The 17,303-nt window shown below is 38.4% G+C and overlaps 2 protein-coding genes across 4 annotated transcripts in view; one reads left to right on the top strand and one right to left on the bottom strand.

Moving 5' to 3' along the window:
- The window catches only part of rgl2 (ral guanine nucleotide dissociation stimulator-like 2), a 30,216-nt gene extending 21,964 nt beyond the window's left edge, over positions 1-8,252 (top strand). For all 3 annotated transcript variants that reach the window (XM_038710663.1, XM_038710664.1, XM_038710665.1), the window contains 9 exons: positions 1,855-1,914; positions 2,914-3,000; positions 3,112-3,144; positions 3,557-3,678; positions 3,869-3,955; positions 4,744-4,837; positions 5,019-5,243; positions 5,474-5,588; positions 6,012-8,252. In XM_038710663.1, the coding sequence (XP_038566591.1) occupies positions 1,855-1,914; positions 2,914-3,000; positions 3,112-3,144; positions 3,557-3,678; positions 3,869-3,955; positions 4,744-4,837; positions 5,019-5,243; positions 5,474-5,588; positions 6,012-6,193 (1,005 nt within the window). In that variant the 3' untranslated portion in view covers positions 6,194-8,252. The remainder of the gene's footprint in view (positions 1-1,854; positions 1,915-2,913; positions 3,001-3,111; positions 3,145-3,556; positions 3,679-3,868; positions 3,956-4,743; positions 4,838-5,018; positions 5,244-5,473; positions 5,589-6,011) is intronic.
- A 183-nt stretch (positions 8,253-8,435) lies between these two features.
- dnase2 (deoxyribonuclease II, lysosomal) lies at positions 8,436-15,972 on the bottom strand. The gene is made up of 7 exons (XM_038710666.1): positions 15,625-15,972; positions 14,372-14,469; positions 14,043-14,214; positions 13,226-13,328; positions 12,813-12,977; positions 10,908-11,126; positions 8,436-10,647 (listed from the first exon to the last, which is right to left on the bottom strand). Exons 2-7 carry the CDS (start codon positions 14,467-14,469, stop codon positions 10,277-10,279), a joined length of 1,128 nt encoding a protein of 375 aa, XP_038566594.1. The 5' UTR covers positions 15,625-15,972; the 3' UTR covers positions 8,436-10,276.
- Between the last annotated feature and the right edge of the window lie 1,331 nt (positions 15,973-17,303).

Raw genomic sequence — 17,303 nt, 5'->3', positions numbered from 1 at the left:
AAACCCTGTGTCCATTTTGCGCTTTGACTGATATCTCACATCTTCGCAATGTGCATCCTTTAATTTGAACAGCAATATGAGACATACATTAAGTGCCACTACTGGACCACATTTGTTAAATTCCTATCTGCACAGACTGAAGTTGAGCCTTATCCTCAGCTGAAAACAGCATTCAGTGGTAGGGATTTATGACTTTTTGAAGACCAGAAACCAGTCTAATCTGGTTTAGTAGAACTGCCCTTATTCTGTCAACACTTTCATTTCAGTGTGAGACACCCATCTGAAGACATACATTATATTTAGTTTGCACTGTGTCAGAGAGTTGGGGAAGATGGCAGGATTAGCTGTGTTTTTCTTCGCTGTTATGGTGCATTGCAGGCATCAATACCTTTGCATTAGCTACGATTTTACCCGTGATACCCCCAAAGGAATTCATCCAAACATTTGCTTTCATTTTGAAAGCTTTGCTCTGAGCTTTGATTCCATAAAAAGACCATCGCCTTCTCTTGCCCTTTGATTTTGTTCAGCACAGTTACTTGCTTCCCTTCATCTCTCAGCTTGTCTGAAAATGAGTAAGACTAGCATACTGCGTGTAAGATGAATGATCCAGACTATTAAAGAATTAAAAGTTTTGGGGGAAAAAACATTTACAACACTGTCACTGAAACGTGACAGTGTTGTAAATGAATAAAAACCCCTTGTTGTATAGCATGATAAAGCAGGGTATGTTAATTCAATTCAATTCAAATAACTTTATTTATCCCCGTAGGGCAATTCAGTTTTAGCCTGCCAGTCATATCCAACAAGACAAAAACAACAACTACAGTCAATCAAGCATTCAGAAACCCACACACCTACACAGGTCGCAATACATTGACCAAGCAGGGACCACAATTCAAGAAGATAAATTAAATTTTATTCATTTAACTGACACTTTTATCCAAAGCAACTTAGAATTGCTATACATGTCAGAGGTCACACACCTCTGGAGCAACTAGGGGTTAAGTGTCTTTCACAGGGACACAATGGTCACAGTGGGGGATTGAACCCGGGTCTCTCACACCAAAGGCATAGTCTTATCCATTGTACCATCGCCACCTTATTTGGATCTATATAGTTATCTATTATCTTGGATAATGTCAAGTTGTCATCAGGTCTCTAGACCAAGCAGTGTCAACTTTGAAAGCCGTATTATCAATCTCATAAAGAAATCTTCATATCAATTGTAATGACAGGATTAGGTTAGATCTAGTTTAATTGTACATCTCTGGTAATTTTTCACGAGTGTATATTCCACATACAAGTAATCATCATTAACTTAACAACTTAGCGTGTTTCAGCGCTTGGTTTTATGGCCCACTAACTTCTCACCGTGCTCACCAGCGTCGTTTTTCGGCTGCTAGTGTTGGTGGAAACCAGACTAGTTAAAAGAGGGTTACATTCATTAGATGTTCAGAAACAAGACTCCAAATGAATGCTAACATTGCTCTATATCTGCTGGATGCATAATTTTGCTAACACATTAGCCATATGAACTGAATAGGTGATAATTTGTTGCTTTGTGATGAAAGCTTATTTCCACTGCCCCCAAGTGGCCATATAAGTCTTTTTTGGCAGGTACTCCAAGTGCCAGCAAATATGCTATATACTTATATACTTGTATTTATACATTTTGACCTTTTTATTGACCAAGAATGTATAGAATGTGAAAACTTTCCCTTTGGAAAAACATTTAATCATATTACATAATGAGGATCAAGTAATATGATCAAATGCTCCAGAACAGCTACTAAATGGACACCACAAAACACAATTGTTCCAATTTCAAGAATTAACTTTGAACTTGTCTTACAGGAGGGCACCTCAAAGTTCGCCAACCTTGACAACAGGCTCAACAACAAAAATCTTAATAGAGTAAGTAGAGTGGAAATACAGACTTGCATTACATCAGGCACAGATGGAGGTTTAGCTTTTAGGGAAGCAGACTTTTGTGGAAGGTCACTGGGTTGAACAATTCAGTTAGTCAACCTGATAAAAAACAAAGACTGTAGTTGTACATGTCAGGTTTCAGGTTTAAATGGCTGAAATAGTGCAAATATGTCTCTTGAAATGCTCACATGCACAGTTTAACATTTGTAAATGATCCTTAATGGGGTGTCAAATCATTTGGTGTCACCAAGACGTTTCAGATAGTTTCAGTCACAGAGGCATGACGTAAAATGACCTCAACAGTTGTCTTTGAGGCAAAACCTCAGATCTTCAAGCACATAGAAAAGAAGAAATTTCACTAACTTTATAGCCCATGTCTGGTTTGCATACCAATCATTTTAGCCTGAAGGGTTGTGCAACCCCACAGGCCTTTATGGGAGACCTTGGAAAATGTAGGAATGATGTAAGACCCTGCAAAAGTGTCATTTGTATTCTAAAAGTTAGGGGACAAAATGTGGTATAATATCTAAACTTGCATTCAGGTGTATCTTTAGGGCTTATGAATCGTATCTTATTGTATATACAGTGGATATGCAATATAGGTTTAGAAAGCCACAAACTTAATGGAGAATCACTTTTTTAAGTACTCAATTCTAATAAATAAAAAGCTCTATGGTTTTATGGATTTCAAACTAAAAGTGCTTGAAGATACTGTTTTCTTACAAAATGCTACATTAATTTTTTACGCTGATCACTTTTGCCAAGCGGGGGGTGTTTCAGCAGTTTGATGGAGAGTTGTATGGGGGATCAACCGGCACGCAGCAGTGAAGTGGAAAAGAGGGCTGTCGTGTATGTGTGATGTGCTGAATCGTTTGAGAAATAGCTGCAGGCAGCTGCTCTGAAATCCCTCGCTGTGCGGGCTCTTGTGTGAATAGAAACCTCTAGGGAACAAATTAATTTTCTTTTTCTTTTTTTTTTACACAGTCCAACGCCCAGGGCACAGTGCCCTACCTGGGTATCTTCCTCACAGACCTCACCATGCTGGACACGGCAGTCAAAGACAGGCTAGATGTAAGTTCCTCTCATCTCTATCAAGGGGAAAGCTGGTCACTACCCCTGAAAGTGGCTCAGTATTTTAAAATTATGAAACTGACACAACACATCCTGTCAATTCCTTTGCAGAACGGCTACATCAACTTTGACAAAAGGAGGAGGGTGAGTGTCAGTGAGAGAGATGAAAGGTTTAAAAGTTGAATACATGATCTATTTTAACGCGTTTTAACAAGAGCTGCAGTGGACTAAGCTTCTGTTTCTGCAGCGCTGACATAACAAGTAGTAAGCTGTGCATGAGCAACAATTGTAGCACCCTGACAAAAAGCCTGTGACCCTGAAAATACCCTGTTAGAGAGAAGAACTGAACAAAGATGTTTGAGATGAGAGCATATTAGAGTGAGCAAATGAGCAGAGGTAACCTAATATCTGACGGAGGAAATGATTAAGTGGAGGTCACTGTGAGGTGCAGGATGATAGACCAAAAAAGAAAGAAGTTGAGGAGTAATACTGGATCAGCCAATATGAGTGCTTTTTTTATTATGAAACTTAGTGGTGATATGACTTTTGTTAACAGGAATTTGAGGTTTTAGCTCAAATCCGTTTGCTGCAGTCTTCCTGCAAAAACTGTGTTTTCATCGCTGACGAGGCCTTCATACAGTGGTACCAGAGTGTACCTACACTGACAGAGGAGGAGAGGTAACTAGCTAAAGTTTGGTTCTGTTATAAACAAATGTCTTTATCACATTTATTCTTTCAAAGCATTTTTGAAAGCATTTAAGAAACTAACTAGAAACATTTATTTGTTGAATTTCAATTTGTAGCTGTTTAGACGATGACTGTTTTAAATGTTCTTTTTCTTTTTCATTTTCGATGACTGCTTTTTCAGTTACAGACTATCAAACGAAATTGAAGCGCCTTGTGAGCCGAGCCCCCGTGGCCCTACTCCAACAGTCATCATCACACAATGTCAAGGGTAAGCTATATTGAATACACACACACACACACACACACACACACACATAACACATAACACTGCAAAATTATGATAATACCACATTCACACAATTCAGAGTATGTGAACTAGGATTTAGATTGGTGGTTTAGGTTGAGGTAGGTTGTTTTACATATGAAGTTACGTTTACTTACTAATCACAAGGAGCACTACTCACTTGTATAATATCCTCTGTTGCTCTAAAGGAGCTTTTCAAAGTCTGAAAAATATCTCTGATTGGGCTCCAGCCTGTGTTACAAAGGAAGAGTCTAATAAAAGATGCTATTGAGTTTAATTTGAATTTAGATTTTGGGATATATATAAGTTCAATTGACTTGACTTGTAGGAGTTGTGATTCGTGACTATACTGTGGATTAAGTCAACAAATCTCAGTCTTGACTATTGTTTTATGAAAGTACAATACTAAATAGTATTACTAAAAGTATCACCAATGTGAATTAATGATATATTTTGGAATATTATGTATAATTACCACTAGTCAATACAAAGAAAATAAGTCAACTACAACTAATTAATAATTTTAATGATCGAGACAAATTGATTTGTTTTTTTAAATGCTTCTGGCTTCTCAAATGTCCATTTTTCTGCTTTTCTGTGGATTTCAGAATGTTGCTTGCACAAAACATGCAATGTGATGATGGATTTTTTCCACATTTTCTGAAATTTTGTTGACTAAATGGTTATTAATGGGATGAATGGGATGATAAACAAAAACATTTGAATGTGTTTATACGTTTGTGTGTTGACAGCCTGAGTTCCTCCCGGACCAGCCTGGTTGGTGACAGTGACAGCCTTTTTGACTTCCCCTCCCCTGTCAACAATCTGCTCTCCAAACTCACAAAGGTAACATAGTTTTACTTCTACTTTTAGGCCAACTTTGAATTTATATTAGCTCATTTTACAGACACTGTATGCAGGAGTGACTCTTTTTTCGATTTTGGCTAAATCTGATTAACAGCATTGTACTGAACTATGTATATTAAAAAGAACAACAATAACGTCCTTGCTTTTATTTCTATTGCAGCACATGAAATCTCCATCTGTGTCCTGCCTGGATGTTGACACGTCTCCTCCAACCAATGAGTCCACCCCTGCCACGTTGACTCCATCCACTCCCACAAAATCACACCGCCGATCAGCCTCCTGTGGCAACAACCCCCCCAGTAATATCCAAGGGTCAGGGCCCGACATGCGAATCATCAGGATACGGATGGACCTGCATGATGGAAACATGTACCGAAGCATACTGGTACAAAGTTAAACTATTTGAATCTAATTTTACAGCAGCAGTGAGATTGTAGAAAATGCTCTGGCCCACATTCTATGCAACAAGCTGCACTTACAACCTCTCCCTTGGTCTTGCAAAGATCCCGTAATGATAGTCATCAGAATCAGATCCGCAGGATACAATGGACCCAGGATATCATTAGTGCAAATCAAGCTGTGCTAGTGTCATTGTTATTCTCCTTTTCCCCGCAGGTTACAAGCAATGATAAGACCCCCACTGTGATCAGCTCTGCCTTAGAAAAGCACATTCAGGACCCCAAACAGGCATCCAGATATGAGCTGATCCAACTTCTGCCTGAGGGAAAAGGTAAAGACAACAACACCTATTGGAAATGTACATTGTATTTCTGAACCAGTTTTATCATTGGGTAGTGTTATCCAAATAGAGACAAAACTGAGATCATTTTCAGATTTTTAGTTATACTTTTGCTTTTCTTAAATTATGGTTAAAGTCAGGTTTTTAGTGAAGCACATGCTCCTTTGGACTCTCATTAATTACATTTGCCAACAGGGTAATCATTTTGATTCAGTTCAATATGCAAAAACAGTCTCTGGACTTGATCCGGGGATATTGCAATTTATGCTTGGTGCTTAACCTCTAGGCCATCAGGGTGTCCAATGTATTGTCAGAGTTGGAGTGCTTTAGAGTATTGAAACCATCATTGTAGCAACTTTGGAGAAGTTTTATTGATTTGTGATGTGTTTGTTTGTCTCTCTTCTCTCAACGTAGAACTGGTCATCCCTGCTACAGGAAATGTCTTCTACGCCATGACATCATCCAGTGTTGACTTCCTGTTGAGAAGGAAAGGCGGGAACACTCCTCTGGGCTCACAACCGATCAGCACAGAAACAAGTGCCACTTTTCCTCGAATCAAGGCCAAGGGGAGGAGACTGGTCAGGACTCTATTTTGACATCCGATTTTTCTTCATCCACAGTGACAGATTTTTCTCATAGTGCTGACATGAATGCAGGGCGAGCTCTCACAAACAGTAAATGTGGCCTTCTCTGTGCAAGACAAACATCTAGATATGCCTATCGCCCATACTCCTACAAAGCTTGTTACACCAAAACACCAAGACCAAGGCTCCTTGTGTTTAAATCAACGACTCCATAGCAGGTTTTGACATTTCAACATTTCAGACCTCCGGCTGCCCTGCTGTGTTCACCAGAGCTGTCTGCTGCTGAAGAACAATGTCAGTTTTCCTCTTTTCCAAACAGTATGCATTTCTAATACTTTTGGTGCTGGCTCTCGAGTCCCAGTCAGGTAGCACTTGACGCATTTATTTCATTCCAACTCAATGAATGAGATCTGTTTAATTGCTTATAATCACCAGGAAATCCCTTGTTGTTTTGTGCCTGAGTCATGAGTGACATGTCCAAATGTAAAAAGATTTAATTGGTCAGAATTTCTGATCACCTGAGATGCCGCTGAAGGATTTAAGATGTTTTTGGGGGAGGGGGAGGAAGCATAATGAAATCAAAATATACAGATCTGTCAGATCTGGTAAACGGCACACATAGGGAAGCAAAGGATGCAATACAAGTGCATCATTGTAGCAAAACACTGGAGCTTGTCAAATTAGACATATATATGTTTTGTATATATTTATATATTTTGTACGTCTGTATGATGTCAACCTTGTGTTTACACTGGCAAGGAGCTCAAGGTCCCATGTGTCCAGATTGTCCAGTAACTAATTCATCAAGGAAAGATGCATCAAATACCTGCAAGATGTTCACTTTAAACAGGCCAGCATGTGTCTAAAGACAGTGAAAGTAATTATTTCAGCTTTGACTTAAGCAGATATTCATTTCAGCAGTAACTTCAAGCTGCATTTTTATACTAACAATGAATTAAATTACTATTCAGTTTGTGAAAGGGTCTGCTCACTCGCCTAAAAAGAAGGATCAACTCTGCAGGCCTCGGAAATGTACTTCTTGGTCCATTCTCACAGCTGTTATCAAGCCTGTTTCCAGCAGCAGCTGTTGTCGGCCAAAAAGCTCACATGACCCCACTGTATGCTACCTGCCCAACAGCAACCAGCAGACACACAAAGTTATTGAATAGTTGGTGAATAGAAGCTGGGAAAAGAGCAAGATGTTTTTCTCAGAAATTGCTAGAAACTACATCTAAAAGGAGTGTTATTCACACTGATTTTATCAGATGGACAGAAATACAACTCTAAATAAATACTTCATCTTCAGCTGGATATATATGTAGGCAGCTGTTCTCTAACACCTTAGCTGTAACAACTTTATAAGGCGGGAAAATGTCATACAGCTCTTTTTGGAGTTCTTCCAACCCCAAGTGGCCAAAAATGGATTATTGCAGCTTTAAAAACACCTTGCAGCGCTTCCAAAGCATGTGGCTTTGCTTCACTTTTTCACTGCAGTACCAAAACCATAAGAAAATCAAAACAATACACCACCTTCTTTGGGTTGAATTGATTTTCCAAGTCTGACCCTTTCAACAGAGCATAAGCTAAACTTAATTTATGCAGATTTTTACGCAGCTCAGTGGGAAACAACTTCACTGCTGTTTACATACAATACAAAGCCTCAGCTCCAATTTCATGTTATGAATTAACATGTTAACTTCATTGTATGTGTAAAACACACAATCTCTTTGAGAAAAGGCTGGGCTTTGACAAAGTCCTGTGACCTCTGTTTGTATCTGCCCAGTGCTGGTGAGGCCTCCGTATTGGCTGAGGCACAAGCAAAGCAGGACAAGGGAGAGGATTCTTCAGACGATGTGTGCTAGCATTATGCTGTGTTACTGATTGTTTTAGTGCCTTTCTCTACAGGATGTTCATCTTTCCTCATGTTTGCATTAGAATGTATACCATGCAGTGTACATGGAGGAAATGCACTCACCTCTAGTGCTGTGTAGTCTCACATCAAAGCTATTTATGCACTACATACAGGATGTCCTATTTTTGTGGTAATAAATTTACTTTTATATGAATACCATTGCTTTTGACTGATGTGCTGCAACGTATTCCACGTTCAATACAGATATTTTCCATGCTGCTGAGTATCCCGTAAAAAGAATTAAAGCTGTCTCTATATGTGAAATACTGACATTTCTATTTTTCTCATTGAGAAGGTAAATAAAGCAAGGTGAATATACATCAGTTACAAAAGATTGTAGTATTAGAACTCTGTAATAGTCATTTTATTCAGCATCTTTATCATCAACCAAAATCAACATCAGAATGAATGTATGTGGGAATGTGACGCAACTATAAAATCTAAGGGCAATAACGAAAAAAAATGGGTTCTGGATAGCAGAAAAGCACATTTTAAATTCATAGAAACTCATAAAAACCCAGTTAATAACACAACACACAGTATTAATGTATTCCTCATCTGAATGTTGTCAGTGTCAGTAGATTAACGTCAGTGAAATGTGTGCAATCAATCCCACATTGTTCATACATTAAAATTCCATAAAATCTATATTCATACATTTTCAACCAACAAAACTTGACGTGCTCCCTGAGAATACACACAAAACAGCTCATTTTCATTTAAGCAGCAAAAAGTCCAAGTTAGTGAGGCAGCACTTACACAGTTTGCAACATCATCTCATCAGTTTCAGTTAAAACAGTACCCAGTGGTTATAAAGACACTTAAACAAATGCTTTCATTTAAAGTGGCACTTTGAGGCTTTTGTGTTTTTCAAAATGAACACCATTTTCCCATAAAGCCCTCTACTTCCTGTCAGATTTGACTACTACTCCAGCATTGTTCAATATGCATTTGGTTTGATAGATAGGATGTAACAGCCCTTTATAACAGCCAATAATCATTCTGAAGGAGTAGTAAAATGTGTTTTGTGCCATGAGGTCCCCGAAAACATTTTTTTTTTTAATCAGCTTCTTGCTGTGAGCAAAACGAAGACTTGCTGGTGAATAGAAGCTGTGAAAAGAGCCAGATATTTTTCTCAGAAATTGCAAGAAACTAAACTACTGTAATTCACAGCAATTTTATCAGATGGACAGAAATACAAGTTGATAATCATTCTGAATGAGTAGTAAAATGTGTTTTGTGCCCCCGAAAACTTGCTGTGAGCCAGATATGTTTCTCAGAAAATTAGCTCACAGCTTAATGCTGTGAGCGAAGGGGTCCTTCATGAACGTGAATGTGCTATTTCCTGCCAAAGTCGGATCAGTTTTGTACTTCCTGTATTTTTTCTGTGCTCTTTCAGAGACGTTTGGCTCTTCTCAGTGTTTTCAAGTGGGCGGGGAGCAGCTAGAAAAATGTGATGCTACGTACTTCCATGCACTAATCACTATTTAGAAACATCTGAATCAGAATCAATGATAGTTGATGTGTTGTTTGGTCCCTGTCCATCAAATCAAATCTGACCAAACCACATCCACACAGCCCTGATGAAGCAGAATTTGGTTAAAATTTTGAATTAAAATTACTTTAATAAGTAATAACTAAAAAAAATCATTTTTAACTTTTAGTCATGAATTGAGAAATGATTGAAGATTAAGTTTACAGGGGGATTAAAGCAATTTATCTTAATTCAAGTCACACTTGCCATTAAAGCACAAGTCTTTTATGTAAGTTTTCTTTTTAAACAAGGTTTCTGTTGTGGTTACCCAAAATGGAATGTAATTTTCAAGTCTTACAGATGTGGGGAATGCATTGCCTTCCTCATAAAGCATTTGCAAAGTTGATTTTTGAAATCTGAAATGTTATTTACATCCATCTTTACGAGCGTGCTATCTTCTTATTTGCTGCCTTTGTTGGCGCATTAGCCCGTTTCCTGGTGCAGAACTATTACACTGCTCCATGGCATTAATTGTGCTCAAAAAATCCACAGGGAATATCTAAGAAAACTACAACTGATTTTAAAGAGTAAACATCTAGATTGCACCAGACATTGTAAGAAACATATACATTGTACTAAATATGTTGAAACATTTCAAACCAATGAACCCATGATGGCCCTTCCCTTAAGCCCAGCTGACTCAGCAGACTCAACACTGGATCGTTCCTCCTCCACAAGCCTCACACTCAAGCGCTGCCGTCCTGTAAGCTTTCCAAACCACTGGGTCCTGCAGACACACCGTGCCACCGCCTCGATTCTCCTCTGCCTTGTTCCGGTTTATGTCTCCCACACATACCCAGCCTCCCCCGGCCCCCACTCCTGCCGCCTTGGGGCTGACAGCCCACTTGGAGTGGTCCTGGGTGGCCTTGAAGGTGAACGTCTGCCCTGGGTTGATGAGAGTGATGTCCAGGACCTTCCAGCCCAGCGAGCAGTCGGAGGGGAGGATTCCTGTTGAGCGAACCCAGAACTGGACCAGGAGGTTTGACCTGAGGGTGGGGGCCACCCAGGAGTGGTACAGGTCTGTTGAGGAAGAGAGGAAGGATAGATTTTAACATGTCCTCATTAATGTATTGCCTGTAAACCGTTTGCATTCTGTTAAATTATATGGTCTTACGTCAAAGAAAAAGGGCGAAGCAAATTATTATCACATTATTATTATACAACTTGTCATGCTTACACTGGCCTATTTATACCTACACAAAAACTCAAGGTGAAGCTGACACAAGATGAGCTGTGGCCAGAACAAACTTTAAACTACTTTTGTCTCTCCAAAGTCGCACCATTGTCAAAAGAGGCTCCTTTGGCAAAGTCGATGAAATCGGTCCCATCCTTTGAGGTCAGAGTCACACTGCGATTGGACACAGCTTTGATGTGTGGAAAGATGTGACCAGACTGATGTTTTTCCTCACAGACAGCAGCGAGCGCGGGCACCAGGGATGCCAAGGACTCTGGGACGTCACAGTCGTACACATTAGGCTGATTGATCTGAAGCTGCTCTCCTGTGGTGAAAAACAAATTAGATTTAAGGCATACGCTGCTAACGGCACTCTAGAATCACCTTATTCGTCAAGAACAGTAAATGAATAGCACCGTCTTGGTGACATTGGTGCAGAGGCACTGCAACAACTGTGCACAGCAACGGATGATAGAGGGATAATGAAACTACTGATACAATGAAAGGGCCTTACTGTTTACTGCAATGAGAAAACTCCATGCATGTTCCTCAGTCTACGTTTACTTACTAATTCTAACCTCAACACATTATGCACATCTGCTTATTGTCTTTCCATGAGCTCCATTAGGGCTGCGTTTCCATAAGACTACATTTCATAATTGATTAACCAATCCATTATTTTCTGCTTAATTAATTCATTATGTAGCCTATAAACTGTAAGTTTATAGAGGAAAAAATAACATTTTCTCAAAACTGAAGGAGACATCTTAAAATTGCTTGTTTGTCCAATACAATTAACAGTAAATTGGCATTCAGAATGAAATATCTCATGAACAATTAGATGGATTGCCATCAAATTGTGTACAGACAAAAACGGAGCCCAGAAGACAAATTCTAATTTTGATGTTCCTCTGACGTTTCATGAGGTTGACAATTTTGGTTTTGGTTTTCCAGTTCAAATCTCACTTTCCCCCCATTAATGTTCAAATCTTTACTGCAAGGTACTCTACAAACGAAACGTGACAAGGCTGCGATCACCTTCTGCCGTTTGACAAGGCATATAAGTGCAGTGTCCCCACGTCACCCTGGACACCGTCCCAGCTGGAGAGGAGAGAATCTGATGGAGCAAATGCAATGCCGCAGTGTGACGGCCGATATCTCTATGGTAACATACCTCAATCTAATTACATTACCCCAGGCAGTGCCATAGCAACTGTGCCAACTGCTGGGTCTGCCAGGGAACTGCACAGGCAGCTCGGTGACATGGTGATGACACCTGTTTACGCTGATTATATTGGATCAGGATTGTTGTTGTGTCATCACCTGACTGGATTATTAAGTACTGGGTGTCGACAAGACAATAATGAAGAAATGCCTTTGAAAATGAGACAGCCCCTATAACAAAGAATTTGCCACCTACACTAACCAAACAAACTTGTGATTCAATATCCTTATTTTTCACTACAGGGAGATAACAGTAGTATTTGTTATACTTTTATACTGAACAAAATCTTAGATGTTTTCTATTTTGTTTTTTTATGTTTCAGAAGAACTATTTATGTTCTTGAGAAAGCCAGAACCAGCATTTACACCCTCATGGACTTGCTTTGACTACAAAGCTCTTTTAAAGCAGTGAAAAGCACAAATCAATAGCCGGAAAACCCTTAGATATTAGGTTTAATAGACTTTGTCTTCACTGAAGAACTTCCTTTACATTAGCAGGGAATTACATGATTGGCTGAGAACTTGTATTCAATTTTAATAAAAAGACAGAATAGATTAACAAACCTATTTATCAAAATCTTATTTGTAATCTCGCAGACTGTTTACAAAAAAGATGAATTTTAGAGGCTTTTTTTTATTTTAGAGAATTTTTAATCTATTGAGATCCAAGAATTCCTTAAAGCATAAACTTTCATACCATTATAATAGCAGACAGAATGTGTGAATCTTTATTATTATTACAGCTCTGCCTGTGCTATACGAACACATGGCAGGACTCCAGTCTTACCGATGGTCTGGAAGCGCTCGAGCGGGTAGGTAACGCAGATAAAGTTTTGTCCGTTTGGCACACCAGTGCTGGGGTAATAATACTCTCCTTCCTGTCGTACAGGGGGGAAGTTAGGGGTGCTGTGTACCAACCAGAAGCCCTGATTTTTATCCAGCAGCACGACACCTGAGGAACAAAGAATTGTCAGCAAAAAATATCAAGGTTTTTCTCTTCCGTTGGTTAGAGCCGATATGAAAATCAAAACTAAATAAATTCAACAATGCACATTTATTTCTTAATATGATTTATTTTTTAAACTTACAAAGTGTGCCACTGATGCACTTGCCCATATTAACTGATTTTTTAGTATAAAGTAAAATCTCTTGCAGCCTATCTGGCCTATGCAATGAGAGGTGGACTGCTCTGGTGTTCACCTTTTGTGTGCCCCCTTCTGCTTCCACTGTTGTCAACCCATCTGTCACCAAAGTCCACAGGTGGCGCCTGGTCATTGTAAAGGATGTACGCTACCTCTGTGTTCTGTGAAGAGGAGAGAATGTATTTATTGAAATTAAAAACCAAACACAAAAAACACAGGCACACATCCACTTTAGCTGAACATCCAAATAAAACAGCATAAAAATGATTAGACCTAGTTGATGTACACAAACATATGTTCTGGATGACTTTTCCCACAGCTGTTTTGAGAAATAAACCAAATGCATTTACAAGGTTAACAGTTAAATTTCAGTTCTCATTCTCAGTTTTATTCTGATCTACTAATGTCTAGTGGTTATAGCAGAAACACGTCTTTCAAAAAAAGCATATCATTGCATATTATGAATACGTCTATAAAATGAGAAGTCTTAGGACCGCAGCAAAAAAGCAGAAGCAGGCAAAAAATACATCTGCTGATGTCTAGAAGATCCTACAAGTATTAACTAACAAATATTAATATTATAATGGGTTCAAAGACATGTACTGTTAATACTAAAACCCTATCCCTGTAGATTTTGACACATATAACAAATACTCTCAATTTTAGAATAAAGACTTAGTTTTAGAGGAAGATCAGATGTAGAGTCATTTAGAACTTTACTGTCGAGCGATGTCGAATAAAAAGTGAAAATTAAAAAAATTTCACATTAATCATACATATATTTAAATATGTGAATTATAAGGAAATGAAACTGTGAATCGCATATAGATGGACACAAAAATAGATTCCAACTGTCAGAAAAAATGGAAGCAGACCTTTTCTTGTGAGTACAGCTGTCCAACTGTCCTTCCCAAAGCTCCCGTGGTGTCGTTCACTGTCCCCTTCCCATTAGTCCATCCTTCACTCCCTTTTTCCAGTAGTAAATACATCTCACCCTGTTCCGTAGATTTGGTGCCATGTTCTTTAGGCAGCTTGTACATATAGAACCTAACACAGAGAATGAGACAGTAAGTCCATCTGAGAGAGGAAGTTTGGAAAAGGTATAAGGCTTGATACTGATTTTCACATTTAGTGTTTCATCCTTCTAGTTAGCACTCTTTTTAAAAGCTTGTTTTTTCCCCCAGTACTGCTATCAATGAATTACCAATCAACTGGATCTCCTTGGTCATTGTGACAGCTGATTGGAGAGGTGTTTCCCCCTAGTGGCACACAGAAGATCAGCAGGGATATGAACAGAAGCATCTAAGAACAAGAAACAGACATATTAATTATTACCGGTGATACAGTATATATTCCCATTGTTTTAAGATGGACTTGAAAGAATGTGAAGCTACCCCTTAAAAAGTGCAAAGGGAGGTGAGGTTTCTGTGCATACTATAATGTATGAAGAGGTAGAAGGTAAAGTAGAACAAAAATATATATTCAACACTTTGTAGTTGTTACAACTGCTGTTACAACTTTTACTAAAAGAACCTCTCCACCACTGACAACAGAAAATGCAGTTAAGCTTAAACTCAACTGAATAATGATATATTGAGTAAAACCATCTGGTATAGCTCAAAGGTATAAGAAAAGTACCAATACTAACAGTCCAGAAATACTCTTTCATTCAACATTTTACTTAAGCAGAGGAACAAAAATACTAGCAGCAAAATGTATGGAGGTAATACAGAATGACTTACTGCAGAACAATATATTATATAACTGGATTATAATTATTATCACTTTCACGTTACAGCTTGTAAAGGTGGGACTAATTTTAACTTGGTAGCTGAACCTATAACACATAAAATGAATTTGTTGGCTATAGTTTGTATTAATAATGATAATCTGCTACGTAGTAATTTAAGCTATGAAATAAATGGTGTGTCCCTCTGAAATAGTGAAGCAGGAGTATAGCATAGAATAAAATGGAAATACTAAAATAAAGTACAAGTTCCTTGAGAGTGAGTTATACTTAGTTACTTCCACCACTAGTCCAGCCTTAAACGGTGTGCAACGTACAAAAATTATTAAAAACGACAATATGCTGTTATTATAATATTTTTATTGTGGCTTCCGTTTTCAACAGCTGTCATTTTCAACACTGGATTCAGGAACAGAATCTTGTGACATAAGTGAAAAATTAAGGAAACAACAATGTGCATGAAAGTAAAATCTACAGCAGGCTAAAAAAAGTTCTTAAAATCCTGAGGTAAAACCACCAGCTAATCTCATCTGAAAACTAACTTCTACATTAACTAACTTCAAGTGACAACATAACGTTAAATCACAGTGGACGCAAGTCATAACAGCCGTTGAGCTTGTTGCTAAGTTAATGCTAACTGTTAGAACCATGAAGGGAAAGTGAAGTCACTGACAGAACAAGTTAAGTGTAATTTAAATATTTGTACCCACCTCTGGTTGAGCGTGCGAACTTCTCGTGTATGTCCTCAACAGATTCTTATTTTGTTCTCAGCATGAATATCTGGGGTGACTATACTTCCCTCTGAACAAGTTTCATCTTCGACTACATCCTTGTTCAGGACTGGGACAACAAGAGAAGGATAAGACACTGACTTCACGCAACCGTGCAAAGACCACACCGAAAGATCTCTTGTGGGAAAAATAAAAAATACAATAAAAATAAAGACAAGCGGAGTAGTTTTTACATACGATTATAAAATGTACAACACAGTGACTAACAAAAATATAGTTAAAATCAGCTGAAATATTCTGTAACTTCCTTACTCCCGTCTTATCCTTCTGTAGTAGTGTTGAGACTTGTCCATGGACAGTGACGTCACACGGTGGGCGGGGCTGCTCAGAAAAAGGATAAATAATGTTTTTAGATACATATATTTATATATATAACTCTTCAGTTGATCTGTAATCTTGATTTCATCTACAGGTGCAGGTTATATAGTACAGGCTATATTCAATCAATATCCAACATCTACAAATATTTGATAAATTTGAGGCACAGGGAGATATAGGCCTATAATGGCAACCTCATGTTGACCTTGTCAATATCTGGTGTCTGAAAGAAGGCCATTGCCAGTATATTGACCCAACCCTAGTATAAATACGTATTGCATATTTCCATCTCAAAAGTGGAAGTTGAATCCTGTTAGTCGGCCTGCTGTTGTTTCTTCCTGTTGGACTCTTTCTCAATTTTGGTGAAATTGTGTTTCTTCTCGTCCTCCTCTGTTCCTCTTCTTTTCATTTGAAATGTTTATCTATCTTTATATCACTTGATGATTTGGAGCAGAGGCAGAGAAAAGCAGGTAATGTGACAGAATAACAACAAGAACCTGAAGATATATCATGATCTTTGACATTGGACCTTACATCTGAAATTTTAACTTTTTAATGAATTAACTGATCTTTCTTATTTTTTTTATTATTCAACAAAGATATATTCAGAGGCAATATTTTTTGTGTTTGGCTTACAATATGTTTTTTAATGTAGATTTCAGCCAGCAGTAATGATCAACGTTGCTATCACATTCCTCTTTTTGAGGAAGTGACACAGCATCCTCTTGTCACCTCAAGCTTTACTTTAGCAGACCGAGGCGACTAGGACTTCCTCAGAAAACTTTTCTATTAACTAAGTGGATGAAAAATACACCAAAGGTCACAGGTTTCTAAGGGACCTTCAGGCTAATGACATGTTAAGTCTTCAGATGAGTTACCATGTTCCATTAGCAGCAAACACTGTAAAGCAGTGTTCTTGACAATGAACTTCATAGTTAATGGCATGTTTAAGGTAAATGGTCTGTACTCGTGCCTTTCTATTCTTCCAACCACACTCAAGCGCTTTTATGTAAATTCACTCACACATTCACACACTGATAACAGAGGGTAGGGTGCCAACTGCTCATCAGAACGGAACTGCAGACTTGCATGGAGCCGGGTGATCAAACCACCAACCTTCTGATAAGTGGACAACCAATCTACCCCCTGAGTCACATCCCCCTTTATGTCAAACCTTTTTGATTGAGTCATTTAATCAGTATTAATATCCATTAAAATATACAAATGTGTAAATCTCCCTTTTGACTAACGGGTGATGTGACCTTCAATAAAAATTACTC

Source organism: Micropterus salmoides, unplaced genomic scaffold (assembly GCF_014851395.1).
Source record: "Micropterus salmoides isolate LMB-PRFRI ecotype aquatic unplaced genomic scaffold, ASM1485139v1 Ms_hic_scaffold_11, whole genome shotgun sequence".
Classification (NCBI taxonomy): domain Eukaryota; kingdom Metazoa; phylum Chordata; class Actinopteri; order Centrarchiformes; family Centrarchidae; genus Micropterus; species Micropterus salmoides.
The sequence above is the reverse complement of the archived record's forward strand: the minus strand, read 5'-3'. Positions and strand labels throughout refer to the sequence as shown.